Below are 12,640 nucleotides of genomic sequence, written 5' to 3' on the forward strand. Positions count from 1 at the left end.
TGTCCAGCTAGTTGTATGACTCTGGCCAAGACTCCGAACACCTCTGACTGTCACTCGCAGATGCCAGTAATGCCAGTAGCATCCTCACTGATGGTGGAGAAGGGCCCAGCAGAGGCCTGGCACCCCAGAGTTAGTGGTGGTCCTCTCCAGCATCCGGATGATGTTGGTTCTCCCTGCCTCTTGAGTGCAGACCCAGGGCCCGTTTCTGCCCCATGCTTTGCTGGCTATGCTCTTGGCTGCCTGGGATTCTCTATCCTCCACCCCGCCCACCCCAGCACCCTCGTGGGTGCAGATGAGAAATAATGAGACAGCAGCCTATAGGAAGGAGATCCAGGAGAGGAAAAAGAAACAAGTTTTATTTAAGCCCCAAACACTCAGTTAGAAAAACCAAAAAGGAAAGAGAGCAGGAAAGTGGGAGAAGAAAAGGGACATTAAAAAAGAGAGACAGAGAAAACACAGCAACCCTTTTCCATTTAGAAATTGTCAAGTTACACTGACAGAGGTCACAGAATATCCACAGAAGCCATCACTGCTACACCAACACAGGCCCTACGGGGTGGACAGGGCAGGGTGTGGAGCCGGGGCTTGCCCTGGGGGGCCCCATCTGGGACCCCTCTCAGAGCCTCAGGCCTGAGGCTCCTAGGGAAACAACATATCGTGGAAGGGGCAGGAGAGAAACCCCCCATGCGAGTAACACAGCACAGTGGGTGGGAGCTGGGGGGACCAGGTACAGGGGTCCCCCCAGACGTCTTGCTTTTCTCTTGGTCAAGCACACACTGATGGACAGAGCAGCGAGGCGCATGCAGCTGGGGGGGCCTTGACGTGCTGTGGGCTTTGAGAGGGCCAGGGCCTGGGGGCTTGGGAGGGGAGCTGGAGCCAGCGGTGCAGGGACAATGGAACACACACACAGGCACTCCACATGCGGGGTCTACAAACACGTGCACGCACACACACCCACACACGCGGCTCACACGCACCTCCACGTACACCCCTCTGTCCACACACATACAAGTCTGGCAGCTGCCACGTCTGCACACGCACATCACGTGTGTTCTCACACGCCAAGCTTCTCCACACTGATGTGCAGGTGGGCACGTGCTGATGCCCAGGCCGGTTACATGCACCGCCGTGGGCACGCCTCCCTGCACACACGTCATGCCTATGCACGCCACGCTCCCTTCCCTCCACACATGGGCAAGTGGACTCGTGCCAATGGACACACACACACTCACACACAGGCTGCGCACAACTTCTCTTAGCCCGTAAGTAAATGTGCAGGCACCAAAGTGAAAGAAAGATGCAAATTCCACTGGGCTCCAGTGAGCGGATGGGCTGGGGCACAGGGCTCCCTCCCTCTGCCCCCTCGTGGATGGACACGCCCCTCCCCCTCCCCCACAAAGGGACATTTAACTCAGGACAATGACGGGTGGGGCACATGTTCAGGGCACAGGGCTGAGGATGGGAGGTAGGGGCAAAGGAAAAGTAGCAAGCAAAGAGTAATGGAGTGGAGGGAGGAGGGGGCACCACTCCCACCTCCCGTCCCAAGTCAGGGGGTCTCTGTACAGCCGAATCAAACCAAACCGTTTCACTGGACCACAGAAGCCAGGCTGATGTGCCCACCCTCCAGCCCCCTCCCCCGCCAAAACAGCGGCCAGGGAGAGAGTGCTGTCGTTGTTCTTTTTTTTTTTTCTTTTTTAAATATTTATATATATTTATATTACGTATATTATATATATATAATATGTAAATATATTTTTAAAACAATATAAAATGTTAAGACACTTCACTTAAATGTAAAGAGTTGCCTGCAATTAAAAGTAATTGCATCATTTATGAGGTCCTTTTTTTTTTTTTTTCTATTTTCCAGGGTTTTTTTTTTCAGGAGGGATTTTTTTTTCCTCTTCTTTTGTTATTTTTCAAAAAGGCTTGCTTGCCTTTGTACAAAAATGATCCAAAGCTAGAAAACAAGGATGAACCAACAAAAACAACAACAAAAAAAGAAAGAAATGAAGAAACACAACCCAGTTTCCCCTCCCTCCCCAACCCTCAACAGCTCCCGCTGGCTCTCCCCAAGCGCCAGGCCCCAGGACCTAGGAGGTTCTGCCCCTTCAATGGCTCCTTCTTTCTGTGCTTACCTGGGGAGACTAATCCCAGCCACCTTCCCCTGTGCTTACCCAATTTTGTGCTCCAAATAGGACTCCTGCTCCCTGGGGACCCCACTCCATCCTCTTCCTCCTCCTCCACCCACATAATCTCCCTGTTGGCCCCTCACTGTGTGAGGGGAGGGGGTGCTGAGAGACAAAGTTTGTCTTTCCCTCCCCTTCTCAGGACCCCACCAAAAGCGTCACTGCCCACAGCCTCTGCAAGGTGGGTATCCAGGGGCTGGGGTCATTGGCTGGCTGGTCAGGCCTCAGGGACCCTCAAGGATCTCACCAGGGGTCACCAGCTCCCCATTTAAAAACCACATCTCATCTCTTCCCTGAAAACCCTCAAATCTCAAGGGGGATGTTTGAAAGTCATCCCACTTGTAGGGTCAGAGCTGTCTTCATTGCCCGCCATCAAACCCCTCTCTATTCCCCCCATATCCCTTACAACCAGACCCTTCCCACCCTCCAGGCCTCAAAATCTAATTTGCTAGGCCTTTTATCCTTGCCCACCCCAACCCCATTAAATAAGTTAATGTCATTTAAAGTGCTCAATTAGGAAACTAAAAGTATCAAATACCCCTCCTCGGGGCTGCCCTCTCCCAAGGCAGTGTCCCCGGTGTCAGGCTGTCTGCTCAACCCACCGTCCACAGCCAGCAGTCCAAAGGTGCCCCTTTCTTAGATCGGCACAGGGCAGGCAGCTCCTCACCACAGGAAAGAGGTCCCAGGAAGCCAGCTCCTCTCTAAGGACACACAGCCTCACACCACCCAAGGCCCCTTCAACCCTGACCTCCCTCTCCAGCCCGTCCATCTGGACTCCAGGCCCACTAGGGCATGCGTGATGCGTGGATGGGAGCAGAGAAACAGCAGCGTTCAGTCACATCCTGAGGTTGGACAGGTGGGGTGTCTCCAGGACCAAAGTCTCCCTACATCCCATTTTCCAGCCTGATATTGGGGTTGGTCCCATGTCCAGGTTTTCCTCCAGGAAGGTTTCCGAGGAAGGGGAGAGGGGGTGTCTTGCTGCTCCAAGTCTCCGTGGCTCAGAGTTTGTTTGGAGTATTCTTGGAAAGTTTGAGGGAAAGGCGGGAAGGGAGGGCAGGGTGCAGGAACTTCAGGATGGACTTGGGAGGGAGAGTGGGGAAAGAGAAAAAGGAGGGACAATGACAGGAAGTACGCCATTTTGGAACAGGAAGTCAAAGGAAAGTGGTGTGTTTTGGTTTCTAGTTTTACTGGTTTGCTTAAAAAAAAAAAAAGATAATTAAAAGTAAATCATTAAAAAAAACCCAAAAACACCAACAGGAGATGGGAAGAGAGTGCTGGGAAGGGCCACATCTGTGGCAAACCCTTTGGAGAGTCTGGAGAGTGGCGTGGGTGTAGAGTGGAAATGAAGAAAGGAGAGAGATAAATGGCGGGGATAAGGGACAAGGGCAGGCTGGTGTGGAGGTATAAGGGGGCTTCTAGAAGGAGATGGAAGAATTCCTCGCCCCAAAGGAAGTCAATACAGGGATGGAGGTTCTGGAAGCCGAGGGCTTTTCTGAGACTGGGCTTGAGGTCTCATTCGACCCGCTCATCTCTTTAGATGGTTTAGTGGCCTGGAACAAAAACAAGGATCAGGGGTCAGAGAGAGGAAGGGGAGCCTTCGTGCTGGCCCCCAGTTAAAGGTTTAAAAATGAAAACCCTCTATGAATCCAAGAAAGAATTAACTGCAAAGGGTAGAAACCAGAGGAGCATCTTGAGAGAGTGGTCCCCTGAGACAGGGAAGGCAGGGGCCACAGTAGGGGTGGAAAGGGAGGCACAGGGTTGGCCCAAAGGGCCTGGGAACCAGGATGGGAGGGTAGGTCCATGGTTACTATAGGAAGGACAGAAGGCAGAAGAGAGACCAGAGAAGCACAAGGGAGGGCAGCCCAGGACCAGGACGGGAACCAGGACCAGGTGGGGATGGCATGTCGGGGAGGACAGGGGAGGGAAGGAAGAAGTGCCATATTAGCGGCCAATGGGGAAGCGGAAGGGGAGCAGCCCAGGCTGGGAGGAGGTGGGCTCAGCAGCCCACAGGTATTCCTCCAGCTTTGAGCTGTGCCCTGTGGGGAATGGGAGGTCACTCCTTCATGATGCGTCCTGTGCTCAGTGGTCACCTCTGACAGTTGTAATCAGTCGTGCCCCTCCCCACCTTTAGCAGACCCCCTTCATCTACACTGGTCCTGGAGGTGTGGTATGGTTCCAGAGCCATCTGCATCACTTCAAGGGGATGACTGGTCATAAATGCAGATTCCCGGGGCCCCACCCCAGAATCCACCTCTGGTGTGGGCTCCAGAATCTGCATTTTAGGCAGGCGCTGCAGGTGATCCTGCTGCCGAGTCAACTTCGCCATGCACTGGGTCAGGGCAACACAGACAGAGTTTCCTCCCTGTAGCTGTATCCACTGTCCCTCCTGACCTTGCTTAGCTACTAGTGTGATAATCTAATCACCCTGATTTAAAAAAAAGACAGAAGGCACGAGGATGGGAAGCAGAGGGTGTGGCGCACCGCCAGAGACCTCCCGCAGGTTAGGTCTGGGTGGGGTCACTGCATTTCCCGCCAACCTACATCTTCGCCCAGCTGCTGGGCAGCCTCCTGGCAGGAGGAAAGCCAGCCGGAGCCTCCCGCAGCCTGGAAGGGAATGGAGGAACCGCAGGCACCTGACTGGCTGACAGCGAACCCGCCGAGGTTGCTGACCACATTCCCCCTTCCACATGTGCACAGAGATCCATGTGGGGTTTGCTGGCCACACTGATGTCTGCGGTCTGCATTTTTCCCCTTTATGAAAATCCAGGCAAGAGTGCCCTGTTTGGTCCTCTGACTCCTCTCATCTTGATTGTGGCCGACCCTCCTTACTCGGGGGGGTTCCGGGCCCGCAGCCTCAGATCCCTCTAACCACTCAGCCCTTTGCCGAGTGACATGTGCCAGGCATGGCCCGTGTTCGCCAGGTCCCAGTATCTGGACCTGGAGACAGACTCATTTAAAGACAACCAAGAGCTCTCTTATGCCCTTGTCACTTACTCTGGGCTCCAGTCCCGCCCCTCCCCTCCCATCATTTCTCATTTAAAGTTCTTTCCCCCAAAGCCAGGTGGGAGGGAGCACATCCCATCTTCAGGTCCCAAGCCAGCCATTGCTTCCCCTCCGGCTGTCCTCTTTGTTCTCCGTTTGCCTTTCTAGTTAAAAGCTTTTTCTGTTCCTTTCCTTTAGCCTTGTCACGAGCCTGGCCTATTCTGAGTTTGGTCATTGGAACACCGGCTCTGGCTTGTGCTGCCACCTGACTCCCATATCCACTCAGGTGATGTATCCTCACCCAGGTGATGTCCCCCTTCTCCCAGCCCATGCAGGACCTTTAAACATCAGTGAGCAGCAGCGTTCACTGGCTTACATGGACGCCCCCCACCCCTTCTCCGTGGAGACCTCTTATGCTTGTTCTGTGAGCATTTGTCTTGTAAAGTCCTCTCGGGCCGTCTTCCCTCCTAGGAGACTGGCCGTGGCAACATCCAAAACCCACTGTCCTGAAGCCAAGGGAGCATGTCCAGCTATGCCCCCTGACCCTATCCTGTGCTGCTCAGAGTTCTCAGCTGGCCCAGCTGCTGTCTCTGAAGGTTCCTGTCATTCATGTCACCAGCCAGTTCTCTCCTGCTGCTCCCAATTACATCCAGAGAAACAGAGCTTTGTCACCTTTGTGGCAAGGCGGAGACCTCACGGATATTCAGTTAAGGGAAACTGGTGCCTCCTCCAGAGCTATTCCCAGTGCCGCCTCCCCCTGCCCACATGCCTTTCTCCTTGTTATTTGCCTCAGTCAGGCACCAGGCTGTCAGAAGAGGTGGGTCTTGCCCCAGCCGGAAGGGGATGGGTCCTGATAAAATCCATGGCAATTTGAGCAGTTCCCTTCTCCTTGCCAGTGACTGATTTAAGGACAGGCAATGAGGAGAGAAGGGAGATCAGTTGGGGGCTTTTGGGAAAGGTTCTTCTGCTTCTAAAAAGATCTGTGTGCCTAGGACCCCTGGAATGAACGCAGCCGTCCTGGGGGGGACGATAGGCCAACAGAACCACAATCTGGAAGGAACCCAGGTCCTGATGTCCTTGAGCTGTTGAATTTCCCCAACCCTGGATCCTCCCTGCTTTCTGTTTTGTTAGATAATAACTTTCCTTGTTGTTTAAGCCATTTAAACAATTTTTAAATTTTTATTTTTTAGTTGAAATATAGGTTTTGTTTTTGCTTTTGTTTTTTAATTGAAGTACAGTGGTTAAGCCATTTTGAATTGGAGTTTCTGTTATTTGCAGCTGAAAGCATTCAACTGCTACAGGTAAGGCCCAACATTGCTCCCCTAATGCTCCAGTTAACAGTATTCCCATCACTCGGGCTATCTCCCCAAGGCTTGGTGGCCCCCACAGGATTATGCCTCCTGGCCAAGCAGTAGAATCCAGCATTAGGACAGCAGAATTTGTATCCGGCAGACCTGGGTTTAAGTCCCAGCTCTGCCACTTCCTAACCGTGTGACCTTAGGCAGGTATCTCTCTGGGTCTTCATGTCCTCACCTGCAAAGCACGGATAACAGCCCCTGCAGCATCAGAATCACATGAGATGATGCACACAGAGCATGCGTCACTGTGTCTGCACTCAGGATGCAGGCAATACATGGTAGCTACTACTACTACTACTATTATTATCATTATCATTATTGTATTAACATTTCAAGTCTGTATTGTCTATTTCCATCTGGATTGGGCCTGATCAGTGGCAAACTCATTCATTCACTCACCTGCCCAACAACTATTTCCTGAGTGCCTATGTGTGCCAAGCACTGTTCTAGGTGCTGTAGGGGTGGAGAAGTGACAAAGTGGATTATGCACATATCAGATTTAATTCTCGTAACAACTTTTTACACATATAAAGCTGTGGGGGGCGGGTATAGCTCAGCAGTAGAGCGCATGCTTAGCATGCATGAGGTCCTGGGTTTAATCCCCAGTACGTCCAAAAAAAAAAAAAAACAATAGAGTTGTTATGAGGATTGAATAAGATATGCATGACTGGTACAGAAAAGCGTCCTCCCAGATTCAATTTCTGCCCTGCTCTGCACCCTGGTTGGTTGCCCCCACCATGCTCTGGCTTCTGGTTGGGTTTGGCCAATGAGATTATGGCAGGGTGGAAAGAGAGAGGCTAAAGTTTCTTCCCTACTCTCTCCCCACTTGGTGACATGTGGCAGGCAGGGGCTGTGCCCTCCATGACTACAGCTCCTGTGGTCCACTTCTCACGGGGCTCCCCAAACTCTATGTCCACACGCCCCTCCAGGGAGGCCCAGCTTCCTGCTCTCACCGGTCCTTCACTGGGTGCCTCAACCCTCCTGTTTGTTCCCTTCACTACAGTCTCTTCACTGAGGAGATACACTAAGTGTTCCGCAGATTTCTTAGTCTGAGTGGAAGAGGGGGTATCCAGTTTCATGCCTGCATCAATCCCTTTGGTCCTTGCACCCTGGGAATCTGGCTCCCATCAAAGGGCTTTTCCTCAATCATTTCCTCTGATTTCTCCGTAGTATTGAGCACTGCTGCATCCCATCTCAGAGCTTTCTCCACTCCCCACCCCAATTTCTGTGTCTTTGGTCCTGGCACTTCTACTCCCTTCCCCCTCATCACTGACAAGGCAGATTCCAGCCCCCGGGGTTAGAACCTCAGGATGAGGGGGAGGCCTCCACTCAGCCCCTGCCCTGACAAGGTGCGGTGCAACCAAGCACAGGGGTGACTCCTTCCCTTTGGAGAGCACTTTTCCACACCTGGTATTATGTGGGCTCAGAAGCCCCATTGTACAGATGAGGGAAGAGCCTGCAGGAGAAAGAGGTCTTTGACCAAGGTCACAGACTGAGCTGGGATGGAGCAGTGTCCCGGCCTGAGGACCAGGTGATTCGGGGCATTTGGAGCAAATGGAGGGGCTGGGGAAGGGGCAGGGAGAACTGGGCAGAGAGAGGCAAGGCTGGTCACGAAGTGCTAACAGCCTGGGGAAGAGTGTTGATTTTCTTACCTGGCAGGAGCTGGAGGGCATGGGTTCTAAGCTAGAGGAGTGATACAGTCAAATCTGCATTTTACAAACAGGCCTCCCCACCCCGCAGGTCTCGGAAGATAGGTTAGAGGTCACAGAAGTCACAGGGAGGCCTTAGAAGGGCACACACTGGGGAAGTGAGGCAGAAGATGATTTTTTCTGCCCCTGCCCCTTTATCACGTTCCTTTACTTTAAAACAGTTCCACAAGGAACATGTAATGCTTCATTAGTGAGAGGACGCTTTTTTAAAGAAAGGTTATCAGGAATGAAAGTGAGAGCGATACAGCCAGACCAGCAGTGGTCGTGTGGGAAGAGAGAACCACCAGGTACCTGGGGGCGGTGAGGGAGGGGAGCTCAGGAGATGTGGGTGGATTCCCCTGGTGGGTGACCTTCCTGAGGGGAAAGCAGCTGGAGCAGGCTTGAGCTCAGAGCAGAGACTTGGGCAGGGACAGATGGTGCCTGGTGCCCAAGGAGAGGAGCGTGTGGCATGAGGAGCAAAGAGGGGAAGCTGGGCACAGAGGGAAGAGGCAGGCAGGAGAGAGTCGGCCAGAAAGAAGTCAGGAGGGTCGGTGAGGACCGACCAAGGAGGAGAAGATGCCAAGGAGCGGAGGGTTACAGGCTCCCCAGTGTGTGCAGAGGGGTGGGGTATATGCCCAACACACTGCAGAGAGGTGGCCAGAGCGCTGTGGGAAGAGGCCATTTGGAGGCCACTGGAGACATAGCCAAGCCCAGCGGTGAGCCAGAGGGAAGTGGGAGGCGGCAGGGAGCCGAGGAGGAACGAATGCAGAAGGCCTGCAGGCAGGTAATGAAGGTGACTGGAGGGACAGGAGAGAGAGCAACAGGCAGAGGAGCCGGGCTCTGGGGGAGTGGAGAGTCACCGGGAGAGATGGTACAGCACAATTACAGAGGAGGGAGGGGCCGCCAAAGAGGCCGAAGCAAATTTGGGGAGGGATGTCAGATAGTCCAGACTTGAATCCTGCTCCACCACCTGCCAGCCGCATGACCCTAGGTAAAGCCTCAGTTTCCCCACCTGTCAAATGGGGATAATAAAAACCTTCCTCAGAGTGATGAGCATGCAATCAGATGATGTGTGTGTCTAGCACCAGTGAACACCCCACGGAGGTCAGCTACCATCCTGGACACGAAGGAGGGATCAGCCTCGACAGGATGAGGGAAACTCACCCTCAGTGGTGGCAGGAAAAAGAACTGGCGGTGGTATAGGCAGGGAGTGTCTGGGGACCCATGAGGAAGACGGTGGGCCAGTGGGGAGCTGGTGAGCAGCCTGGCTGGCGTGCCTCCACTGGACTCTCCAGAGAAGCAACAGGCAAGGCCCAGGCTGTGACAGGGCCATGTGGTGGGAGGCTTTGGGATTCCTGGGTCCCAGTCCTGGCTCTGATGCCACCTTGCTGTGGGCCCTTGGGAAGTCCCTTTTCTTCTCCTAGTTGTCTCCTCATCTGTACAGGAGGTGGCTGGACTTGCCCATCTCTAACCACCTGCCTGCCTCTGAGCCTAAAACCTTCTTCAAGTCACATATTCTGGGTATTTCATGGCCCCTACTCCCATGCAGTACTCAGAATGGGCCTGGCATACAGGTGCTGCTTGGAAATATTTACTGAACCAGATGAGTGCACTAAAGCTTTCTCTCAACATCTAGGCCCAAGGACCACCCTGTATCTTTTTTTTTTTTTTTAATTTAGAAGTAAAACAAAAGTTTAATTCTTAAAACATATGTTCAACTCCAACATTTTCTATTCTATTTCACATGTTGTTGTGAACATTAAATTGATTTTACGACAACCAACAGGTCGTAGGCTGCAGTTTGAGAAACACTGGCTTAAGAAAGTTAATTAACCAAAATTCAAGAGCTACTCAGTGTTGGAGGCAGAATTCCAACCCTAGTTTGCCCAGATTGAGAGCCTTTACAGTGCTATTAAAAGCATGAAAAGTTTGTGTCTTCGCCAGGGGATGAACAAGGTATTCATGAGTCTGCAGGAGGGCTCAGTGGAAGCAGTTCACAGACAAATTTAAAAAGACCTTTCACCTTCTACTGCTGCTCATGCCTGCCTGGGAAGGTGACTGGAATCTTCCTTGAAATGAGACAGCAGGCACCCTGCATCTTCTGACGGGGCCACAGGTGGGCCATAGGGCACAAACACCCATGGGTGAGGCCCAGCTCCCTCATTAAATCTGAAAGAAGGCGCAGCACCCCCACCACTCCTGGGCCCAAAGTACTTCTCCCCCTTCTCCCCCTCCCCATTCATGTCAGCAGGGACCCCATTGCAACCCAAATGCAAGACTGAAAAGCAGATGCAAAATTAGTTTCTCCCTCAGCAGGGAGATGGCCTAAGAGCTGAGATGAGAGAGGGGGCCCAAAGAGCAGGCAGACCTGGGAGCAGAGCGCAGGAAGCAGAGGAGGGGAAGGGAGTGGCAGGAAGATAAGGCATAGAGGTCCTTCCCACACCCTGGGGGCAGGTGGCCTTAGAAGGGCCCAGGCACTGGGGCTGGTGAGACAGGAGTCTGCTCACTCCGCCTCCTCCAGGAGTGGCTGGGGAGACGGTCCTCTCAGGCCCTGAGTGAGGGACCTTTGGAGAGGGGAGCGATCTGGTCTAGAACTAGGTTCTACATGAGTTGGGGAGAGGAGATGGTTCAAGGGACTGGTGGGGCAGTCCTGGCAGGAAGGACCTCTGGGCAGCCAGCAGGAAGGTCGTCACAGGCATACATACTGGCAGGAGATGCCCTGCACACAGCAATGCCAGTGGGGAGGGGTGTGGGTCTGCTAAGGCCCCGCCCCCGTGGCACCCAGGCTTACCTGCTGCTGGGCCTGGATCCTCATGTACTCTGCCCTCTGCTTGCCATGCTTGCCTTTGTCGGGGCTGCCAGCCTGGCCCTGGGCCGCCTTCAGCCGAGAGGCCCCTGGAGTCACCACCTTCATGGGTGGCACACTACCACCGCCACTCTGCAGGAAGAGGAACAGGGTTGGGGTTGGAGGTGGGATCAGACGGGCACCCTAGGACAGTGGGCCCTCTGAGACCTGGAGAGCCCTCCCTGGTCCACGTCCCGGCCCAGGACTCAGGCCCATTCTCTGAGCCCACATTTAGGGCCTCCCTGCAGGAGAGGGGCTGGGGGCCCCCAGCCAAGTTCCCAACAGCTCCTGAGTGAGCACTCTTTGGTGGTTTCCTGGAGTAGCCTAGGGGCAGCTGGTGCCCTTTTACGGGAATCACTTTAAAAGTGAGGGTCCCTGGCACCACTCCCACTCCTGGCCAGGGGCACCATCCTGGGCCGGACAGAACATGCCTGAGATTTGGGGGAGGGGTCTTTATAATGGCAAAGTAGGAATGGCAGCCCCAGGCCCGCATCTTCCTCCTAATTGGAGGATGGGGGCCAAGTCTCCCTAGAGATAGACAAGTCCAGCCCCCTTGAACCACCCCAGGGACCAGGCCTTCCCAGAGGGCTCTGGGGATCCAGAGGCGCAGGCAGAGAAACAACAGAGACAGAGGCAGACAGGAGAGGATGAGGGGAGTGCAGGGGCAGAAATGGGGGAAAGAATTTTATTTGTTGGTTTACAGATACAGAGCAGAGGGGAGGGGCCCCGGTCCCCATCAGGGCTGGTTAGACTGATCCTTGGGCAGGCCAGCTTCCCAGCCTCCCCAGGGCTCTGCCTGCAAACCCCACCTGGCACCGGTCTCCTGGAAGGGTGGTGGGAACTGAAAGAAGGCCAGTGGGAGGAGGAGGGGGCTGGCGCAGTGCTCCTGCAGCCCCCCACTCCCCCTGGCTCTGAAGACCAAGAGACTGGAGCATGAAGACAAGAGGATAGGACAGGGCAGGAGGCAAACACCTGAGGACCAGGGGGTGGGGTTGGGGGGCTGCCAGGGGGCCCCACGGCAGGGGCCATGCCCATCTGGCTGAGGGTGGCTTCCAGCTCCTGGAGCGTCTCCTCCAGGCTGTCCATCCGCTGAGCGGTGGCACCATGCACTGTGCAGCCCAGGCCAACAGCACGCAGACCCTTCCGCTCCCCACTGCGGGGCTGATTGTGTCCAGAGTCCTTGAGGGTCTCCTCTGGATGGCTCTCAGCAGGGGAGGGCTCCTGGGTCCTCTTCAGGGCTGGCCCCCGAGGACAGGGGACCACAGCTTCTCCCTCCTCTGGGCTGCAGCCCCCTGTCCCTAGTCTCTTCAGAGCCACCCCTTCCTTCTCCATCCTCAAGCTGTTCCTGGGCTGGGAAGCCTCAGCCACTACCCCTGGCTGGGCCCGTGGATTATCCCAGCCCTTCCTGCTGCCACCCATGGTCCGGGGTCGTGGGATGGGGGTCGTCCTGGGACCAGGTTCCTCAAGCCTGGCCTCTGGTGGGGAGGAAGGGTTGGGGGAACACTCTGTCAAGATGATCCGGGGGATGCAGAAGGGCCGGGGGCCCGGGGGAACCTGGGGAGAGAAGAGAGATGAGGGAAG

The 12,640-nt window shown here is 54.4% G+C and overlaps 1 protein-coding gene across 18 annotated transcripts in view; it reads right to left on the bottom strand.

The window, feature by feature from the left end:
* Positions 1-334: 334 nt before the first annotated feature.
* Positions 335-12,640, bottom strand: part of SRCIN1 (SRC kinase signaling inhibitor 1) — a 69,930-nt gene continuing 57,624 nt past the window's right edge. For 16 of the 18 annotated variants that reach the window (XM_064496018.1, XM_064496009.1, XM_064496013.1 and 13 more), the window contains 2 exons: positions 11,006-11,152; positions 335-3,736 (listed from right to left, as the gene is read on the bottom strand). In XM_064496018.1, coding sequence (XP_064352088.1) covers positions 3,602-3,736; positions 11,006-11,152 — 282 coding nt within the window. In that variant the 3' untranslated portion in view covers positions 335-3,601. The other 2 variants (XM_064496015.1, XR_010384665.1) reach the window with 2 other exon arrangements.

This window comes from Camelus dromedarius, chromosome 16, assembly GCF_036321535.1.
Source record: "Camelus dromedarius isolate mCamDro1 chromosome 16, mCamDro1.pat, whole genome shotgun sequence".
NCBI lineage: Eukaryota > Metazoa > Chordata > Mammalia > Artiodactyla > Camelidae > Camelus > Camelus dromedarius.